The 15,928-nt window shown below is 49.1% G+C and overlaps 1 protein-coding gene across 11 annotated transcripts in view; it reads right to left on the bottom strand.

Moving 5' to 3' along the window:
• Positions 1-2,585: 2,585 nt before the first annotated feature.
• The window catches only part of USP48 (ubiquitin specific peptidase 48), an 83,113-nt gene continuing 69,770 nt past the window's right edge, over positions 2,586-15,928 (bottom strand). For all 11 annotated transcript variants that reach the window (XR_016210218.1, XR_016210217.1, XR_016210219.1 and 8 more), the window contains 5 exons: positions 14,248-14,403; positions 9,381-9,506; positions 5,751-5,799; positions 3,781-3,807; positions 2,586-2,792 (listed from right to left, as the gene is read on the bottom strand). Coding sequence is in view for 8 of the 11 variants with exons in the window: in XM_008265728.5 (XP_008263950.2) it covers positions 2,770-2,792; positions 3,781-3,807; positions 5,751-5,799; positions 9,381-9,506; positions 14,248-14,403 (381 nt within the window). In the remaining 3 variants the exon portion in view is untranslated. The remainder of the gene's footprint in view (positions 2,793-3,780; positions 3,808-5,750; positions 5,800-9,380; positions 9,507-14,247; positions 14,404-15,928) is intronic.

Here is a 15,928-nt window from a genome sequence, read left to right as displayed (position 1 = left end):
GTGCCAGCTGGACAGCAAGCAGACTCCTCAGCCCAACTGACTCCTGGGCCAGGCTGGTTTGGAGGTGTGTCCTGTCTCCCCACTGGACGATGGCCCTGGCACAGAACAGTCACCCGGGGAAACAAGTGGGCATCCACAGGGCCGGTGCCTACCTTTTCCCAACATTTACAGCTGCATCTTAGTAACAGAAATCCCTGTGCAGTATTTCCGCCTGTGCAAGGTGCGGGGTACTAGCCTTCAGAGCTGGAAACGCAGCCCTTGACCAGACTCACTGGGGCCAGCGTCGTCTTCAAGTGAAAACGCTGGCCCCTCGCGGGCCTGCACTCCGTCCTCAGTGTCCTGTAAACACCGGGCTGCGGCTCGTGGCTCCAGGACAGGAAAGACAGGCTTTCCTGCTCACTTCACTCCAGCAGTTTGTTTAGACAGAGATAAACCATCCCTGGTATTCGGAACAGGTTCTTCAATCTGAGCGTTAGCTTCTAATATTAACCAGGGTCTGACCAATCTCACCCATCTGTCGGACATTTAAAATAACAAAAAACTCACTCTGGATTGGGACTCCACAGAAACAAAGGCACACTCGTGGCTTTTTAATTCAGCAGAAAACGGGCTTCATCAGTACACAGAAAGATATTTATTCCCCCAGGAACGAAGACATCCAAACGGCCCCCTGTAATGTGTGTACCAGCACAACACTGGGATTAAAGAGAGGTCAGAAACCCATACGGGAAGCACTGTGTCAGGGCGCCTGCCGTGGGAGACTGGGGTGCAGGAGAGTACCACGCCTGGTGTTAGTGCCTCACCAGGGGTTGCAACTGGGCTCCGTCTAATTATAAACATCAACAATCAGGATCGGGCTTTAGGCTACACCTGTGTGTGTTCTCCCTGTACGAGGTGGCAATGGGGCCAGTGCAAAGCCATCGAGTACACCACACTGCCCTGTACCACTGCTGTGGGTGGGAAAGAGGCCCAGCCCAGGGGTCTGAGCTCAGGAACTGCTAAGTTTCAGGGCTGCAGTGCTGCTGGGCCCTAGATGAAGTTTGGGCAGTCTTGGTGCTGTCGGCAGAAGGGAGGAGGTGCCAGGCTCTGGGGACAGATCCCCGAGCAGCACACCAAGACTGGGTATCAAGCAGGGAAGATTTACAAAAGGCTGTTTTGCACCAAATTACAAATTCAAAACCTTTACCCACAGCAGGTTGGGGAAAATGTATCTGATTTCTGGGGCTCCCTACATGGTGATGTCACTCTGCAGACCCTGTGCAAGGCAAAGGCAGCTGCTTCCCCAGGGGCCCACAGCCTGGGCCGTGGCTTGGTGTTCCCAGCCTCAGGCTCACACCCGGTTCTTCGATGCTCAGTCAAAGGCTGAAATCTAAACATCGGGGACGAGCCATCTGTGAGCTCAGCATCGAGTCCTAAACCTGGGCCGACCTTGACCTCGGTGTGGGACCTGGGACCCTACACAGGCTCATTAATAACCTCCCCTGTTCTTCAGGGGGCACAGGTGGAGCACAAACCCCAAGTCAGGATTTCAGCAAACCACCATCAGCACTCTGATAAAAAGAGCTATTCAGAAGGGATGCCACTAGGGTTACTGGGCCTCAAACTGGAACCTGCATCCACCATTCATTATTTGAGTTCAAATTTTCATGAAGTGGGAAAAAATGCCTAGTATAAACCCAAAGCCAAAAAGTGTCAGCAAGAGCTGCCTGAGCCGGCACCTCAGTCTCTCTCTCTCTCTCACACACACGCTCAACAGAGTAGAAATTCTGTTTTGTTTTAAAGAAACAAACCCCAAAGTTTCATATGCCTCAGTATTAAGAACAGTCCTCCTCCAGGTATTTGCTGCTAAGAATTTCGGAGTTGGACAGGACCCACGCCCCAAGCATACTTTCTTTTTTGCAGAGTGACCTGAGATCCTTTCTGGAAAACACTTTCAAGCGGAGGCAAGACACAAGGAACGGCGCGCTCGGGGACGGCAAGGGCAAACCGTGAAAGCCTTGTGTCAACCGAAAGTACTTGGGTCCAACTTACTCTTCTGATGGGGCGGCCAGGGTTTTCGGATGTGCACACCCTGGCACAACAGCGGGGACTGGAGCAAGACGCTAGCATATGTAACAGACATTTTCCACCTTCCCTTTGAAGCCACGTGGCACAGTGCCCTGCTCACTGCAGGAGACACTGGGACGGGCCGCCGGGCAGCGGGGGCTGCGGCTGACACGGAGGGCAGTCTGAGGCTGAAGACATTTTCCACAATTACAGCAAGTTCTTCACTTTCATGCTTTATTGAAAGTAGAATATGAGTCAAAGACAGGTATTGGTAAGCAGGTTATGTCTAAAGAGTTACTTTTCGTTCCGAGCAGAATGTTGCCCCATCTACGTGATACAAATCCTTTATGGACCAATGCGTCTGGTATGAAACTTGAGCAAGGAAATATAACAGAACTTTATTCCCCCATGACTAGAAATCTCATATGTAAACATGATTTACTGCCACTGCTACTAAACTTGCTCAATCTTTATTCGCCCCCTCCCACCCACCACCCCCGTTAAATATAAAATTGGAAACATTTCCTTCAAGTCTGATGTCCATCAGTGCAATCGGCTTTATTTGACATAAGGCATTTGGGACAGTCACTTTGAATGGATTTTTGCCTTCTGGAAGAGTCAGGTAATGGTTAATTCTGAAATCCGCCTTTTCTTTAATGCCCTAACATGTCAAACTCCTCTTCCCCTCTGGTCATTTCCTGGCAGTCAGCAAGTGTTCACAGATTAGTGTCCAAGGAGACCGGTACCTGAGGAGAGAAACACACGCGGAGGTCTAGTGGGGACGTCAAGTCACGACTTCATGCAGCCCCTCTGCCGAGAACACCCAGCTTAACAAGGAGCGCAGCAGCCCCTGGGGTCACAGGGTGGGAAGACCACCGAGTCCCCAGGCTTTGGCTGAATCACGTTTCTGTTGAAGGCCCGGTGTGCTCTCTGCATAGCCTCACACAAGGGAATCGGGTTTTACTGGTGCTTTCGTTTGCTGGCCGTTTCTCGTAAGGGAACTGTGATCTGTGCTGACCATGTCAGCGTTCCTCTGCAGTGCTAACACGACACAAGGCTGCAGGGTGGGGGAGATTGGACTCGGGCCAGCAGCCGTCACTCAACTCGCTTTAGAAGAGAAGCCCTGACATTTCATTCAGACTCATTCCTTTGAAATCACGGACCTCTGGAGTGGCCCAAAAAGAGATCAACGTGGCAGTGGGTCGTTCTGTAAACGCTGCAGGCCTGCACCCAGCGGGCGGGTGTGCAACACTGCCCTGGCCAAGAGGTAGGACATTTGCACCACTGTGTCTCTACCTGAAGTAAGTCTAACAAATACCTTACTCCTAAACATAGTGATTAAGCCTTCTCACTGCACCTGCTGTAATCAGGCAACTTCTTCCACTAATTCTAATCAGTTACTCATAAACAGTTCTGTCTTGAGATGGGGCTGGTAGGAGGAACTGGAAAAAGGTTAGATACAAATCTTGAAATACCATCAGCTAATTTCCCAGCCTCCCACAAAAGGAGAAAGACAAAGCTGATTGGACACGTGGCAGAAGAGGGACCTACTGAGGCCTGAGTGCTGAAAGATAATGAAGAAGTGAGAATAAAAAATGCATTTAACTAAAATTAATTTCAGTCATGAGACTCAGACTGAATTAAATTTTAAAATCAAATTACGGCCTTTGCTGTGACAGACCATTACAGTGTGGCTCCTGCCATTCATGAGCAGAAATGACAAATGCAACTTACCTTTAAAGCCTTCTTCTGGCATACACACTGGAAGAGGGGAGGAAAAAAGGAAAAGAATTCCGAGTTGAAAAGACTGTCACGACAGACGGTAGTAAGATCAGCTCAACGCCCAAAGACGAAAAGTTAAAAATAACCTAACTGCCTCCGTCACCTCGGAGGACGACATCGGAGGCTGCGGATGGCGTCAATCTGAAATCACTTTTTCTTTGCGCTTGTTTTTATCTAAGCAGCATGCATGCATCTTTTAAAAGGTTGAATCCTGGTCGGGCAGGGTTTTAAGGAGCGAGGCCTGGCGGAGACACTGGACCACCTGGGGTCTCTCCCCGCCACCTCCCTTTCATTTTCTAGAATGAAACCCTTTGACTCTTCCATCTTTATCACTAAGCAGCATGCCTGCACTGCAGCTTTCATAATTCTGGGCTGTGTCTCCCAGCTTCCCCAGTAACAGATCCTGGCTCTTCTCTGCACACTCCAGCTGCTCCTACCCCGCCCTCCTGACCCCGGGGTCTGCGCTGTGAAGCCATCTCCAGCGCCAGCCTCTGTGACACTGCTCAGGGAAGCCTCGGTGTGCCTCGGTCTGTTTGTGTGGGATGACTGTCTTTCTGGACGTGGTAGCTGCTCCACCACTGCTGTTTATGTCCCCTGTACTCATCTCCAATCCAAGCGTAAATACTTCATGATTCAGAGTTCTCCAGGCAGATGGCTTCCCTTCACTCTTCCCTGGACACTTCCCTGAGCCTCCCTCCCAGCACTCCCATCCCCCCGGGCCCTCACTGCTGCAGAACACCTGTGCTGGGATCTCTCTCTAGCGTCTTCTAGGGCAGCCTGGCCAGGCTGGATCCCCTGCTGACTGCCTTCTTGCTTCCCTCTCTGGGTAAGAAGATCACAGGCTCACACAGCACCCTGGCTGTGCATACACTTCTCCAGGCCTGCCCGTGTTCATGGAGCCCTCAGGTGGAGGAAGAGTAGAACGTGTCTAGCCAGAACTCTGAGTGGGAAGTCCGTGTCAGATGTCAGCCCCTGTGGGCCCTGCTCCATGTCCCTGTCCCCAGCTCCTCCCAATCAACAGATGCTTTTGGGATCCTCTTATCCCTGCCTTTAAATGTACAGTTTTGGCCCCTCAATGGCACCTGTTTACATTGCCATGAATTCTCAGTTCTCCAAATGTTCCTTTTACATAGTCCCTAGGTGGTGAGTGCAAGTCTCCTCTGTATCAGGCTCACAGGTAATTTGTAAGTTTCCTCATGCTTCCTACACTGTTTCTTTTCTTTTTTTTTTTCCCCCTTCACTGTTTCTTTTCTTTTTCAGTTTGTTGACTGCCTTCCTCCCCTGGTTCCTTGTTCTCCTTCAACTGCCCCATGATCTTTGGCTGCCATTTCTACCCATGTGAACGGGAGGTGCCAAAGAGGTCGGGAGCTCTGGTCAGTGGGCGGTGGGGGCTCACCAAGGGTGCCTGGAGACAAAGCAGCCTTGTTGGGCCAGGCTGGTTTCCCTGAATTAGCCTGTTTCCCCACAGGGGAACCCCCGTTCCTCCAGTGTGGGCTGCCAGCGATTGAGCAAAGAACACAGCTTGCTGGGCCACAGGCCTCCTGCTCACCGTCCTCGCTGGATGTCTGTGACGGGCTGGGGCACACTGCGGGGCGGGGCAGGGCTGTGGGCGAAGGGGTGATGAGGATCGGAGAGAAGGGAGTTCTCAACCTGGTGTCGAGGCTCACACCTCGCTCCACCCAGGGCGACCGGGGTGCACCGGGTCGCAGGCTGCCGGAGTAACTAGCATGCATCTCTTCCACTTTCCAAAATGTCACAGATGCCCTCCGCTCTTTCTACGACCCTTCAGGGCCAATCTGCTGAGCAAGCAGAAACGCCTGTCCAGGTTAAAGGTAAAAGCACAACACACGAAGCTTCACAAAGCCATATCCCTGCTCCTCTAGCAGCTCATCAACAGCCTCCTGAAGCAAATTCACCTTTACCTTGCATGACGTCGTCCATTGCAGCATAATCTGCAATTGGTTCATCAGCCTAGAAAACAAACAAAGACAATTCACACCCCAGCTGCTCACCACCCTGAAGTGGGCCCTCCATTCAAACACTGACATTGCTACTAAACACACACACACACACACACACACACACACACACACACACTGCCCAGCAGCGGACTCGGTTCCAGCCACTGCCGGCGAGTCCAGGTTTCCCAACGGCTCCCTGCGGTCTGTGGGTCTAGACTCATCACCTTACAACCGACAAACTGATGGGGCAAAGACACTGCTAGAAGTGGAACTGTGTGGACACCCGCAGTTACTAAAATGGACTGAGTGAAGGTGCTGGGGCAGTGGAGAGTAAGGTAGAAATGAAAAGCCAGGCTGGGGGCCGGCGCTGTAGCACAGCAGGTTAAAGCTACGGCCTGCAGCACGAGCATCCCATAAGGGTGCTAGTTCAAGTCCTGGCTGTTCCACTGCTAATGTGCCTGGGAAAGCAGCAGAGGACGGCCCAATTGCTTGGGCCCCTGCACCCACGTGGGTAAACCGGAAGAAGCTCTTGGCTCTCTGTTAACTCTGCCTTTTAAATAAATAAATACATAAATCTTCTTCATCCTTTTTTTTTTTTAAAACCAGGCCGATCCTCTCAAAAAAAAAAAAAAAAAAAATTAAGTGACAAGTATACTTCTGTCCCTGTTCACCATCAAGAACAGAATGCCAAATTTCCCTTTTAGGACAGAATCCTGTGCTGCATCTAAGCTTAGGGTGAGATTAGCCGCCTGGTGAAGTGGAAACTCTCTAATAATATGGGCTATTTCTAGGAGTTTGGGCTGGGTCAGTAGGCTCCAGCAACTCGACAGGTTTCAAGATCATTCCACAGATCTTACCATGCCAGGGAAAGTGACAAGTGACCCAAGGGCGGGAGGTGGTCGGAAGGGCAGCAGCACACTACAGGGGCAGGTGTGGTCTCTCTCATACTTACAATGCCCAACTTTATCACGAGAGAGTCAGGGGCTCTGGAACGTGTGCATTTCAGAGTTAAAGACCTGCCACATGGCACAGCCGGGAGCCTTCTAGGCTCTAAGAAACATGGGGCAAAGGGAGAAGACTAACTGAGGCCTTAGGGAGGGGCAGGTCCAGCTAAGGAGGTGATTCATGATTTTTCTTTGACAACATCCCAGAAACCCCTCCATTCTAAAGCATCGTCCACATACACTAAATCCAAAGCTCATGTCCACAAGTGGACAAGAATCCCATTAGACCACATGGGTGGTCTATCACGGCAGAACCTCCTGCCTCACCCTCGGTGCCTAGCTTGACTGGCTCGGCATCCCTGGTCCAAAAATCTGAAATCAGAACTTTTTGAGTGCTAACATGATGCTACAATTGGGAAGTTCCACACCTGACCTCAAGTGATGGGCTGAGGTGACAATACAGGGGTGCCAAAAACATGGGAAAAAATGACCTTAAGGTTATGTGTATAAGGTGTAATAAATGAAGCATAAATGACTCTCATGTTTAGACTTGGGAGTTCCAGATCCAATATATCTCACTATGCACGCAAATTTTCCAAAACCAGGAATAATTCCAAAGCCACAAAACCCAGGTGGTAGCACTTTAGATGCAGGCGACTTCAGACCTTGCTCTGAACCTAGAATAAGAAGTCAGGGTGCTGCACCGAAGTGGGCTGGAGTAGTCTGCTGACCCAGAAGGTTATGGAGGTGGACTTACAGCTACTGTTTTCAACGAAACTTCTGAAATCTCAGTGATGGCAGGAGTTTTTGTAATTTTTGTTAAAAATAGATACAGAATTTGGCTGGTGCCGCAACTCACTAGACTAATCCTCCGCTTTGCGGCGCCGGCACACCGGGTTCTAGTCCCAGTTGCCCCTCTTCCAGGCCAGCTCTCTGCTGTGGCCAGGGAGTGCAGTGGAGGATGGCCCAAGTGCTTGGGCCCTGCACCCCATGGGAGACCAGGAGAAGCACCTGGGTGCTGCCTTCGGATCAGCGCGGTGTGCCGGCCGCGGTGGCCATTGGAGGGTGAACCAACGGCAAAAGGAAGACCTTTCTCTCTGTCTCTCTCTCCCTGTCCACTCTGCCTGTCAAAAAAAAAAAAAAAAAAAAAAAAAAAAAAAAAAAAAAAGAAAGAAAGAAAGAAAGAAAAAAAAAAAGATACAGAATTTAAAATGCAGAGTAAGTCAGAGTTAGGCTCTATATCAACCGTGGATGGATCCTCTACCTTTTCTGGGGGGTTAGGACAGGAAGTGTTTCAGGGAAAGCTGTAGACATCAGTATCATTAGTGCACTTTTTTTTTTTTTTTAAAGATTTATTTATTTGAAAGGCAGAGTTACAGAGAGAGAAGGGGGGCGGGGGATGATCTTCCATCTACTGGTTCACTCACCAAATGGCTGCAACAGGCTAGGCCAATTTGAAGCCAGGAGCCAGGAGCCAGGAGCTTCTTCCAGGTTTCCCAGGTCGGTGCAGGGGCCCAAGGACTTGGCTATCTACCGCTATTTTCCCAGGTGCACTAGCAGGGAGCTGGGTTGGAAGCGGGGCAGTCAGGACTTGAACTGGCACCCATATGGGATGCCAGCACTACAGGGGGCAGCTTTACCTTCTACGCCACAGTGCCAGCCCCACCGGTATAAGTTTAAGGACAGACCCTCCAACTACTCAAAAATGGAGGGGTGTGTGTGCATACACACAATGACAGATACCACAGGAACTCTGTGACCTGACTGGTGACTCAGCTGGCCCAGCAGAGCACCCAATGTGGCTGCCAATGCTCAGAGGTGCACAACCTAACCTCACTCCCTTCCTCCAGTCAGAGGGGAATGCAAAATAAAGATGTGTGTCTGGAGGAGGGCCAGGTGGAAATTTATCAACTTTATTAGCAGGCCATACAAAATTATCAACTTAAAAGTTAGCCTGCTATAGATTTAATGCATTTCGAGCCACCCTGCTGTTGCCTTGGTAGGGCCAGAACAAATGACTTCGTGGGCTGTTCGCCACCCCTAGCTTGGAGGAAGCCAGCACCTGGATTTTCTTGGGTACCGGCAGTTGCTGATGCTGCGGCATCACTGACACACTACTATGAAACCCAAGAACAGACCCAGTGACGGGGTTGGCGCTGTGGTGTAGCAGGTATAGCTGCCATCTGCAGTGCCGGCATCCCATATGGGCGCCGGTTCATATCCTGGCTGCTCCACTTCCAATCCAGCTCTCTGCTATGGCCTGGAAAAGCAGTAGAAGATGGCCCAAGTCCTTGGGCTCCTGCACCCATGTAGGAGACCCAGAAGAAGCTCCTGGCTTTGGATCAGTGCAGCTCTGATGGTTTCAGTCAATTGGGGAGTGAACCAGCAGACAAAAGACCTCTCTCTCTCTCTCTCCTTCTTCTCTGTGTAACTCTTTCAAATAAATAAATAAACCTTTAAAAAAGAAAAAAAAGAGACCCAATGATGTCTTGACTTCTACCATGTCTCTCGTGGCTCGAACAGAGCAGAAGAACCCAGAGGCTGGAAAAGGCTCACTGCAGTGACTGCCACACCCTGCTCAGGACGCCTGTCACACACACCCTTTCCTGGAAACCTAGGGCTTCTCAGCTAAGGCGCTGTCACTTACCTTTAACAGAATGACAGATTCAGGAATGACGCCGAGGGTGCCGAGGGTAGCACAGTCATCACTTAAAATCTTTCCATCAATCGACAAATTCTGGTCAAAAGGAGCAACGGAAAATGCATGCATGATCTGTGCCAAAATAAAAACAAAAAACAAAGTCTTTATAACGCCAAATGCTGAGACCTGTACCATATTTGAACAAAACAATGCATGGGATCTACACAACAAAGTAAAAGGCCTCGGAGTACAAAAGACTCAACCCACACAGGACACCCCCGGGGAGCAGTCATCCGCTACGCACCTGGGAACTTTCAGGGGGAGGCGGGCAGAGAGCTGGGGGACAATGAACCCACTTTTGTTCTAGGCCTACCCATCTCCCCAAGGGTTAGGGGTGTGGACAATCAAACAAGCAAAAGGTGAGGCTGGGCTATTCTCTGTGACTCAGCTCTCTGGCTAGCAGACTTGGCAAGGTCATCACTGTCACCCACCATTCCCAGGCCCCACAACCTTTCATAAACAAGTAAAGTCCATTCCACCCTTTTTTCTTTCTTTCTTTTTTTTTTTTAATTTATTTGAAAGGCAGAGTTACAGAGAGGCAGATGGGGAGAGAGACAGAGAGACAGAGAGACAGAGAGAGAGAGGTCTTCCATCCGTGGTTCACTCTCCAGATGGTCGCCTGAAGCCAGGAGCCAAGAACTTCTTCCGGGTCTCCCATGTGGGTCTTTCCCAGGCTATTGCAGAGAGCTGGGTTGGAAGTGGAGCAGCCAGGACTTGAATTGGCACCCACATGGGATGCTGGCACTGCAGGTGGCAGTGTTACCTGCTATGCCACAGCGCCAGCCCCAGCCAGGCCATCTTTAAACTAACCTTCAACCTACTTGGACTTCTTTCTCTCTCCTGTTTTTATTCCTTTAGGCTGGACTACATAATTCAGCCCTGGGGACTGTCATATATTCTTAGATGAGTCTTTCTAGAAATAAAATATGAATGTCTAGGAGTAGACCAAATCTGTATCCCACCTAAGTTCTGGCCTAATGTTAAAAATAAATGAGGGGCCAGTGATGTGGCATAGCAGGTAAGGCCCCCCCTCTGCAGAGCTGGCATCCCATATGTGCACTGGTTCGAGTCCTGGCTGCTTCACTTTCAATCCAGCTCTCTGCTATGGCTTGGGAAAGCAGTGGTGACGGCCCAAGTCCTTGGGCCCTTGCACCTGAGAGAAAGGCCGGGAAGAAGCTCCTGGCCTCCGATCGGTGCAGCTCACACTGTCATGGCTATCTGGGGAGCCAACCAGCAGATGGAAAATCTCTGTCTCTCTCTGCCTCTCTGTAACTGCATTTCAAATAAATAAATCTTTTAAAAAAAATTAATGAAAGGCAGCTAATATCCTCAAAAGCTAATACTTAAATGTGTTGTTTGTGTGTATATCAAATTCAGAGAGTTTTTTTAATAACCTTTCATTTCTGGATAAGTACCTTTGAAAGACAAGTTGGGCTGAGAGCCATCTAGAAGCACCTTCTGTGGTACTGTTCTAATTTTTTTTTTTTTAATTGTATTTATTTCAAAGGCAGAGACAGATCTTCCACCCACTGGTTTGCTATGCAAATGCCCACAACAGCCAGGGCTGGGCCAGGACGAAGCCAGGAATCTGGAACTCAATCTGGGTCACCCATGTAAGTGGCGGGGACTCAAGTATTTTTTTTAAAGATTTATTTTTGTATTTGAAAGGCAGAGAGAGAAAGAGTGAAAGGGACCCAAGGACGTGAGATGGCAGGTGCTGCCTCCCAGGGTGAGCGTCAGGAGAGAGCAGGCATTAGCAGCGAAGCCAGGACTTGAACCAGGCACTGACACAGGCTGAGGCCATCTCAAGCAGAGTCGTAACTGCTATGCCAAACAACCTCCCCTGTTTTAATTCTTAATTTGATGGAAAGTTCAAGGGTATTCATTCTATTATGCTTTATGGTTTAGTTACACACTCACTGAATGTATTCTAGTACATGTATCTTCTGGGAAAATCATTTTGCCTTTTCTTGTACTCTACACTTTGACCTGGAAAGACAAAACAAGCTTGCCAGCTGAGTGCTGAGAAAACTGTGTACATAACAGGGCCTCAGGCTTTTACAAGCCTGAACAATGGTACAGACGAGTGAGGACGAGGGCGGCAACGCTGGCGCCCTCCCCGCTGCTGGACCGGAGTCGCGTCTGGTTTTCTCAAAAGAACTGAAGCCTCTGAAAAGCAGGCGGACTTGGCTAACAAAGCCAAGTGCAGTGGCATCATCAAGAAGCCTCCTATAGCAATAAGCCTATTTCTGGCAGAACAGCTCCACCAGGGCCAGCTCCACACACAGACACCAGCAGAGGCACCCAGCCTGAGGGCAGCAATCGTAACTCATGAACGCAAGCAGAGTCACCGTGGGGCCAAGTGGCGCTGACTGCGTGTGGGTGCCACAGCTACTTGGCTGGAGCAACGCTCATCTGCTGCCCTCCCTGGACGCACAGCGTCTGCACCGCTCTGGGCGACTGAGTGAGCAAATGCCTAAACTGAGGGCGCCTGCTCCTGCTTGTATTCTGCTCCTGCTTGTATGCCTTCAGCAACTGATGAAATATTAGGAGCTAGCCTGGGTCAAGTGCTGTGCGAGGTGCCGGAAATGCCGAAGTGAACAATCCCACCTGGAGGGGGTCACCGGGAGTGAAGGCGAGAAACCAAGTCATGAAGATGGAGGCAGAGCAGTGTGTGCAGGCTCACAGACACAGGGGAGGGGACGGCCGTTCTCCATTCACGGAGGTTCTGGGAAGCGAGCGAGCATTTGCGAGTGGGGGCAACGGCTGCAGAAACAGGATCAGGCTGACTGGGGCGCAGAGGCCTAAGGCGCCAAGTGCTAGAACGCTGAAGTGCGACCATCGGGGGCAGAGCAGAGGACAGAGAGCTGCTGCTGAAAGGCAGAGTGGGGCAGAAATCCGGAAATGCAGAGCCATGTGGGAGCTGCCAGCCACTTCGCCTCTGTGCCAAAATGTTCTCCCTTCTAAGGCAGCCAATGCCACCCACTGAAGGCCTATCTTTGGGAAAATGAAATAAGACAATTTAACACTGAGAAAGGAGATGAGTAAGTTGTGCTTCAGTTACTTTATGGCGTCACGGGCAAAGGAATTAATAATTAGGTAAGCTTCTCATGGTTTCAAGCAACTCTATGTGCTACGTATGTCTGAAATCAAACATGCAGTTTTACAAAGGTTGCCATCCTACTCACGCACCGGCCCTACAGCAAAAGCTCCATCAAAAAGAACAAAAGGAATCTTGTGCTTCTCAAGGGGCGCCCACCACCAGTAACTGAGATCACACACATGCCCACCAGACTCCAGCGCCACCCAGGCTGCCAAGCACAGGGCCACATCTAGGTGAAGTTCTAAAAGCTACCACCACTGAGCAGAGAGGGGAAAATTAGATTTCACTGCCCTTTCTCTCGACTTTGTTTGGATCACTGTGGTCCCTGCAGCAAGAGTTGGGGGTGGGAAGAAAAGCCACGGCCAAGGAACCGACACGGACACATCTGGGGGCTGCCTCTGAGCGGCTGCACCTGCCAGCAGCAGCCCATCCCTGCAGGCAGCAGGCTCCCACACGGAGAGGTCATTTCTGCTGAGTTCTGATTTATTTTTCAAAAATAGTAGTTTATAATAAAGGAAGCACAGGCTTTACAAAATGTCTATCCACAGGGGCTCTTTTTGTAATTTAAAGGTTTTGAATGTTCGAGGTTTACCACTGACAGGCAGAAAGCCGGTGGTAGAAACAAGCTTCCTGGATGTAAAGGGTACAATAACAGAGTGAAGATATTATGCCAACACGTTTATTTTCAGAACCACGGGTTCAACCAAGGGAAACACTGTTCTCAGGACAATCTGGAACACATAACACCCTCAAAGGAAGCCTGTACTTAGACCTCAATTACAACGATAAATATCAGCAACAAGAAACACACACAACCAGTAGACGAAGCCACATAAAAGTAGAAAAGAGGGGAATTTGGTCAATGTTTTAGATATCTAGCAGGGACTGAAATGGATTAGGGGCCAGATTTTTTTCCATGGACATCTTGAATTCATCAGCTCTTTTTAGACTAGCTTTTGAGATATTCCGTTGGAATGTTCATTTATGTTCATTTAGTACTGACACCAAGAACAATCCAGGAAGCGTCTGCACAATGCCTGCATTGTCATGGAACGCACGGGGCAAGCAGTGCGTGCTTCCATGCGGGTGGGAGCAGCATGATCTAAACTGCACCTTCAGAGGATTCGGGAAACACTGCTGCATAAGGAAAGGCAAAGATAACGTCCAACCCTAGCAAGCAGATCTATCTGCCACCGAAAATAAATGATAAAGGATCTGCTTCATCTTAGGAATAGGCATTCCAGGGGCTGCCTGTTATCTCCCTTTGAATTTCACAGCAGATCCTGGTAATAGGCTCAAATACCTAGTAAATGGTCAATGAAAAACATACTACACAATATGGTGAGAACAATTATCCTAGAACAAACTCAACATGGCACAAATTAAAGGGCTCTCAATGTTCCTCCGTATTAGAAGCTACTCAAAGTGTGATCAAGTTTTCTACAAATCACTTTCATCTTCACAGAAAGAATCTTGGCTATTTTGAAAGCTAAGTCTTTTTAACGAAGGAGTTATTTTCATTTTAGGGCCCTGCAGGCACTGTTCTGAAATCAAAACAGCCCCCTCTCAATGGTCTAGTGCTTTGAGCCCACACATGTTCAAAAGGTTGAGCCTGAAAGAGAGCAGATTCATATACAAGTACAGGAGGGAAGAAGGGATGCGTGAAGGCTCTCCTGACCCAAAGCAGAAGTGAACGAGCACTTTCCTTACCTGAATTTTCAATTCCTTTAATGTCTGGTTAGCAGAGACGAGAAGTGCTTTCTCACCACGGACTTTTCTATGTCGCATACTCCGTCGAATGACTTGCTTTTGGTAGGCTATGTAATTCTGATGGGAAATCTTCTGTCGCTTTGTTCCTCCATTGCTCTGTAAGGAAGAACTTGAGATTTGAAATTATCCTGAACGTGACTGTTGCCCATCAAGTTCTTCAGTCAAACAGCAGGTGACATACTGGTCCCCTAGACATCTGAAATGCAAGGCAGAGAGAGGCTGGAAATTCACCTGAGTCAGCAGGCTCACACAGAACTCTGGGAAGAAAAGCATGAGCGACATGCATTTGTGACCACGTGTGAGAGGCTGAGATGTTCGCCGAGGAAAACATTTAAAAGCAGAATGGTAAGTGTGACCTTTAAGTCAGAAAATACTATAAACTGAAAAGTTTCAAGATTACTAAATTGACTCCATACCAGAATTCTGATTTGTTTTAACATTTTCTTTTCTTTTTTGAAGATGACATGGAAAGTAAGTACAGACTGCTAAGAATTTGTATTTATTTACTTTTACTTATTTGAGAGGCAGACAGAACTCCCATCTGTCAGTTCATTCCCCAAATGCTTACTATGGCAGGAGCTGACAATTCAATCAAGGCCTTCCACACCGGTGGGTAGTGGCCCAACCCTCTAGCTGTTGCCACCTGCTCACTCCCAAGGTCTACACTGGCAGGAAGTTAGAACTGGGAACCAGCGTGGGGACTCAGACCCAGACATTCCCAATAAGAGATGGGAGTGCTCCTATCTTAACCAATATCTTAACAGCTAGGCCAAAGGCCCACTCCTGCTGAGAACTTTTAAAGGAAACAAAGTAGTTTAAACAATAAGATGAAACATTATGCCTTGTGTTAAAATGGTGAAATATACGGCCTAACCTATGAAACATTCTTGCAAAAACAATTCAACCTAGAGTGGGCATTTAGCCTAGCAGTTAAGATACCCATATTCCATTATTGGAGTGCCTGTGTTCAATTCCCAATTCTGGCTCTCAATTCCAGCTTCCTGGTAATGAAGTTTTTTTTTTTTTTTTTTTTTTTAAGATTTATTTATTTACTTGAAAGAGTTACACGGGGGGGGGGGGGGTGGTCTTCCATCCGATGGTTCACTCTCCAAATGGCTGCAACGGCCAGAGCTGCGCCAGTCCAAAGCCAGGAGCTTCTTTCAGGTCTCCCATGTGGGTGCAGGGGCCCCAGGACTTAGGCCATCTTCTGCTTTCCAGGCCATAGCAGAGAGCTGGATCAGAAGTGCAGCAGCCAGGACTAGAACCGATGCCCATATGGGAGGCTGGTGCTTCAGGCCAGGGCGTTAACCCACTGCGCCACTGTGCCATAGGGCCGGCGGCACTAACAAAGATCCTTAAGAGGCAACAGGGATACCTCAAGTGGTTGGCTCCTTGCCACCCACGTGGGAGACCTGGATTGAGTTGCCGGTTCCCAGCACGGCCACAACCAGAGTAGGCAAATGGGGAGTGTATCAGCAGATGCAAGTTCACTTGTTCTCTGTGTCTCTTAAATAATTAAAATTAAACCTGAATGCAACCATTGAGACCCAACTTCTAATTTAAACAAACCGGAGCACGGGGCATAGTTAAAATGAATCACGTAAGGAGGTCATCCGTGAAG

The sequence above is a fragment of the Oryctolagus cuniculus genome, chromosome 7 (genome assembly GCF_051225735.1).
Source record: "Oryctolagus cuniculus isolate XC-2025 breed Fujian yellow rabbit chromosome 7, ASM5122573v1, whole genome shotgun sequence".
NCBI classification, from domain to species: Eukaryota; Metazoa; Chordata; class Mammalia; order Lagomorpha; family Leporidae; genus Oryctolagus; species Oryctolagus cuniculus.
This window is presented reverse-complemented; position numbering and strand designations above follow the sequence as displayed.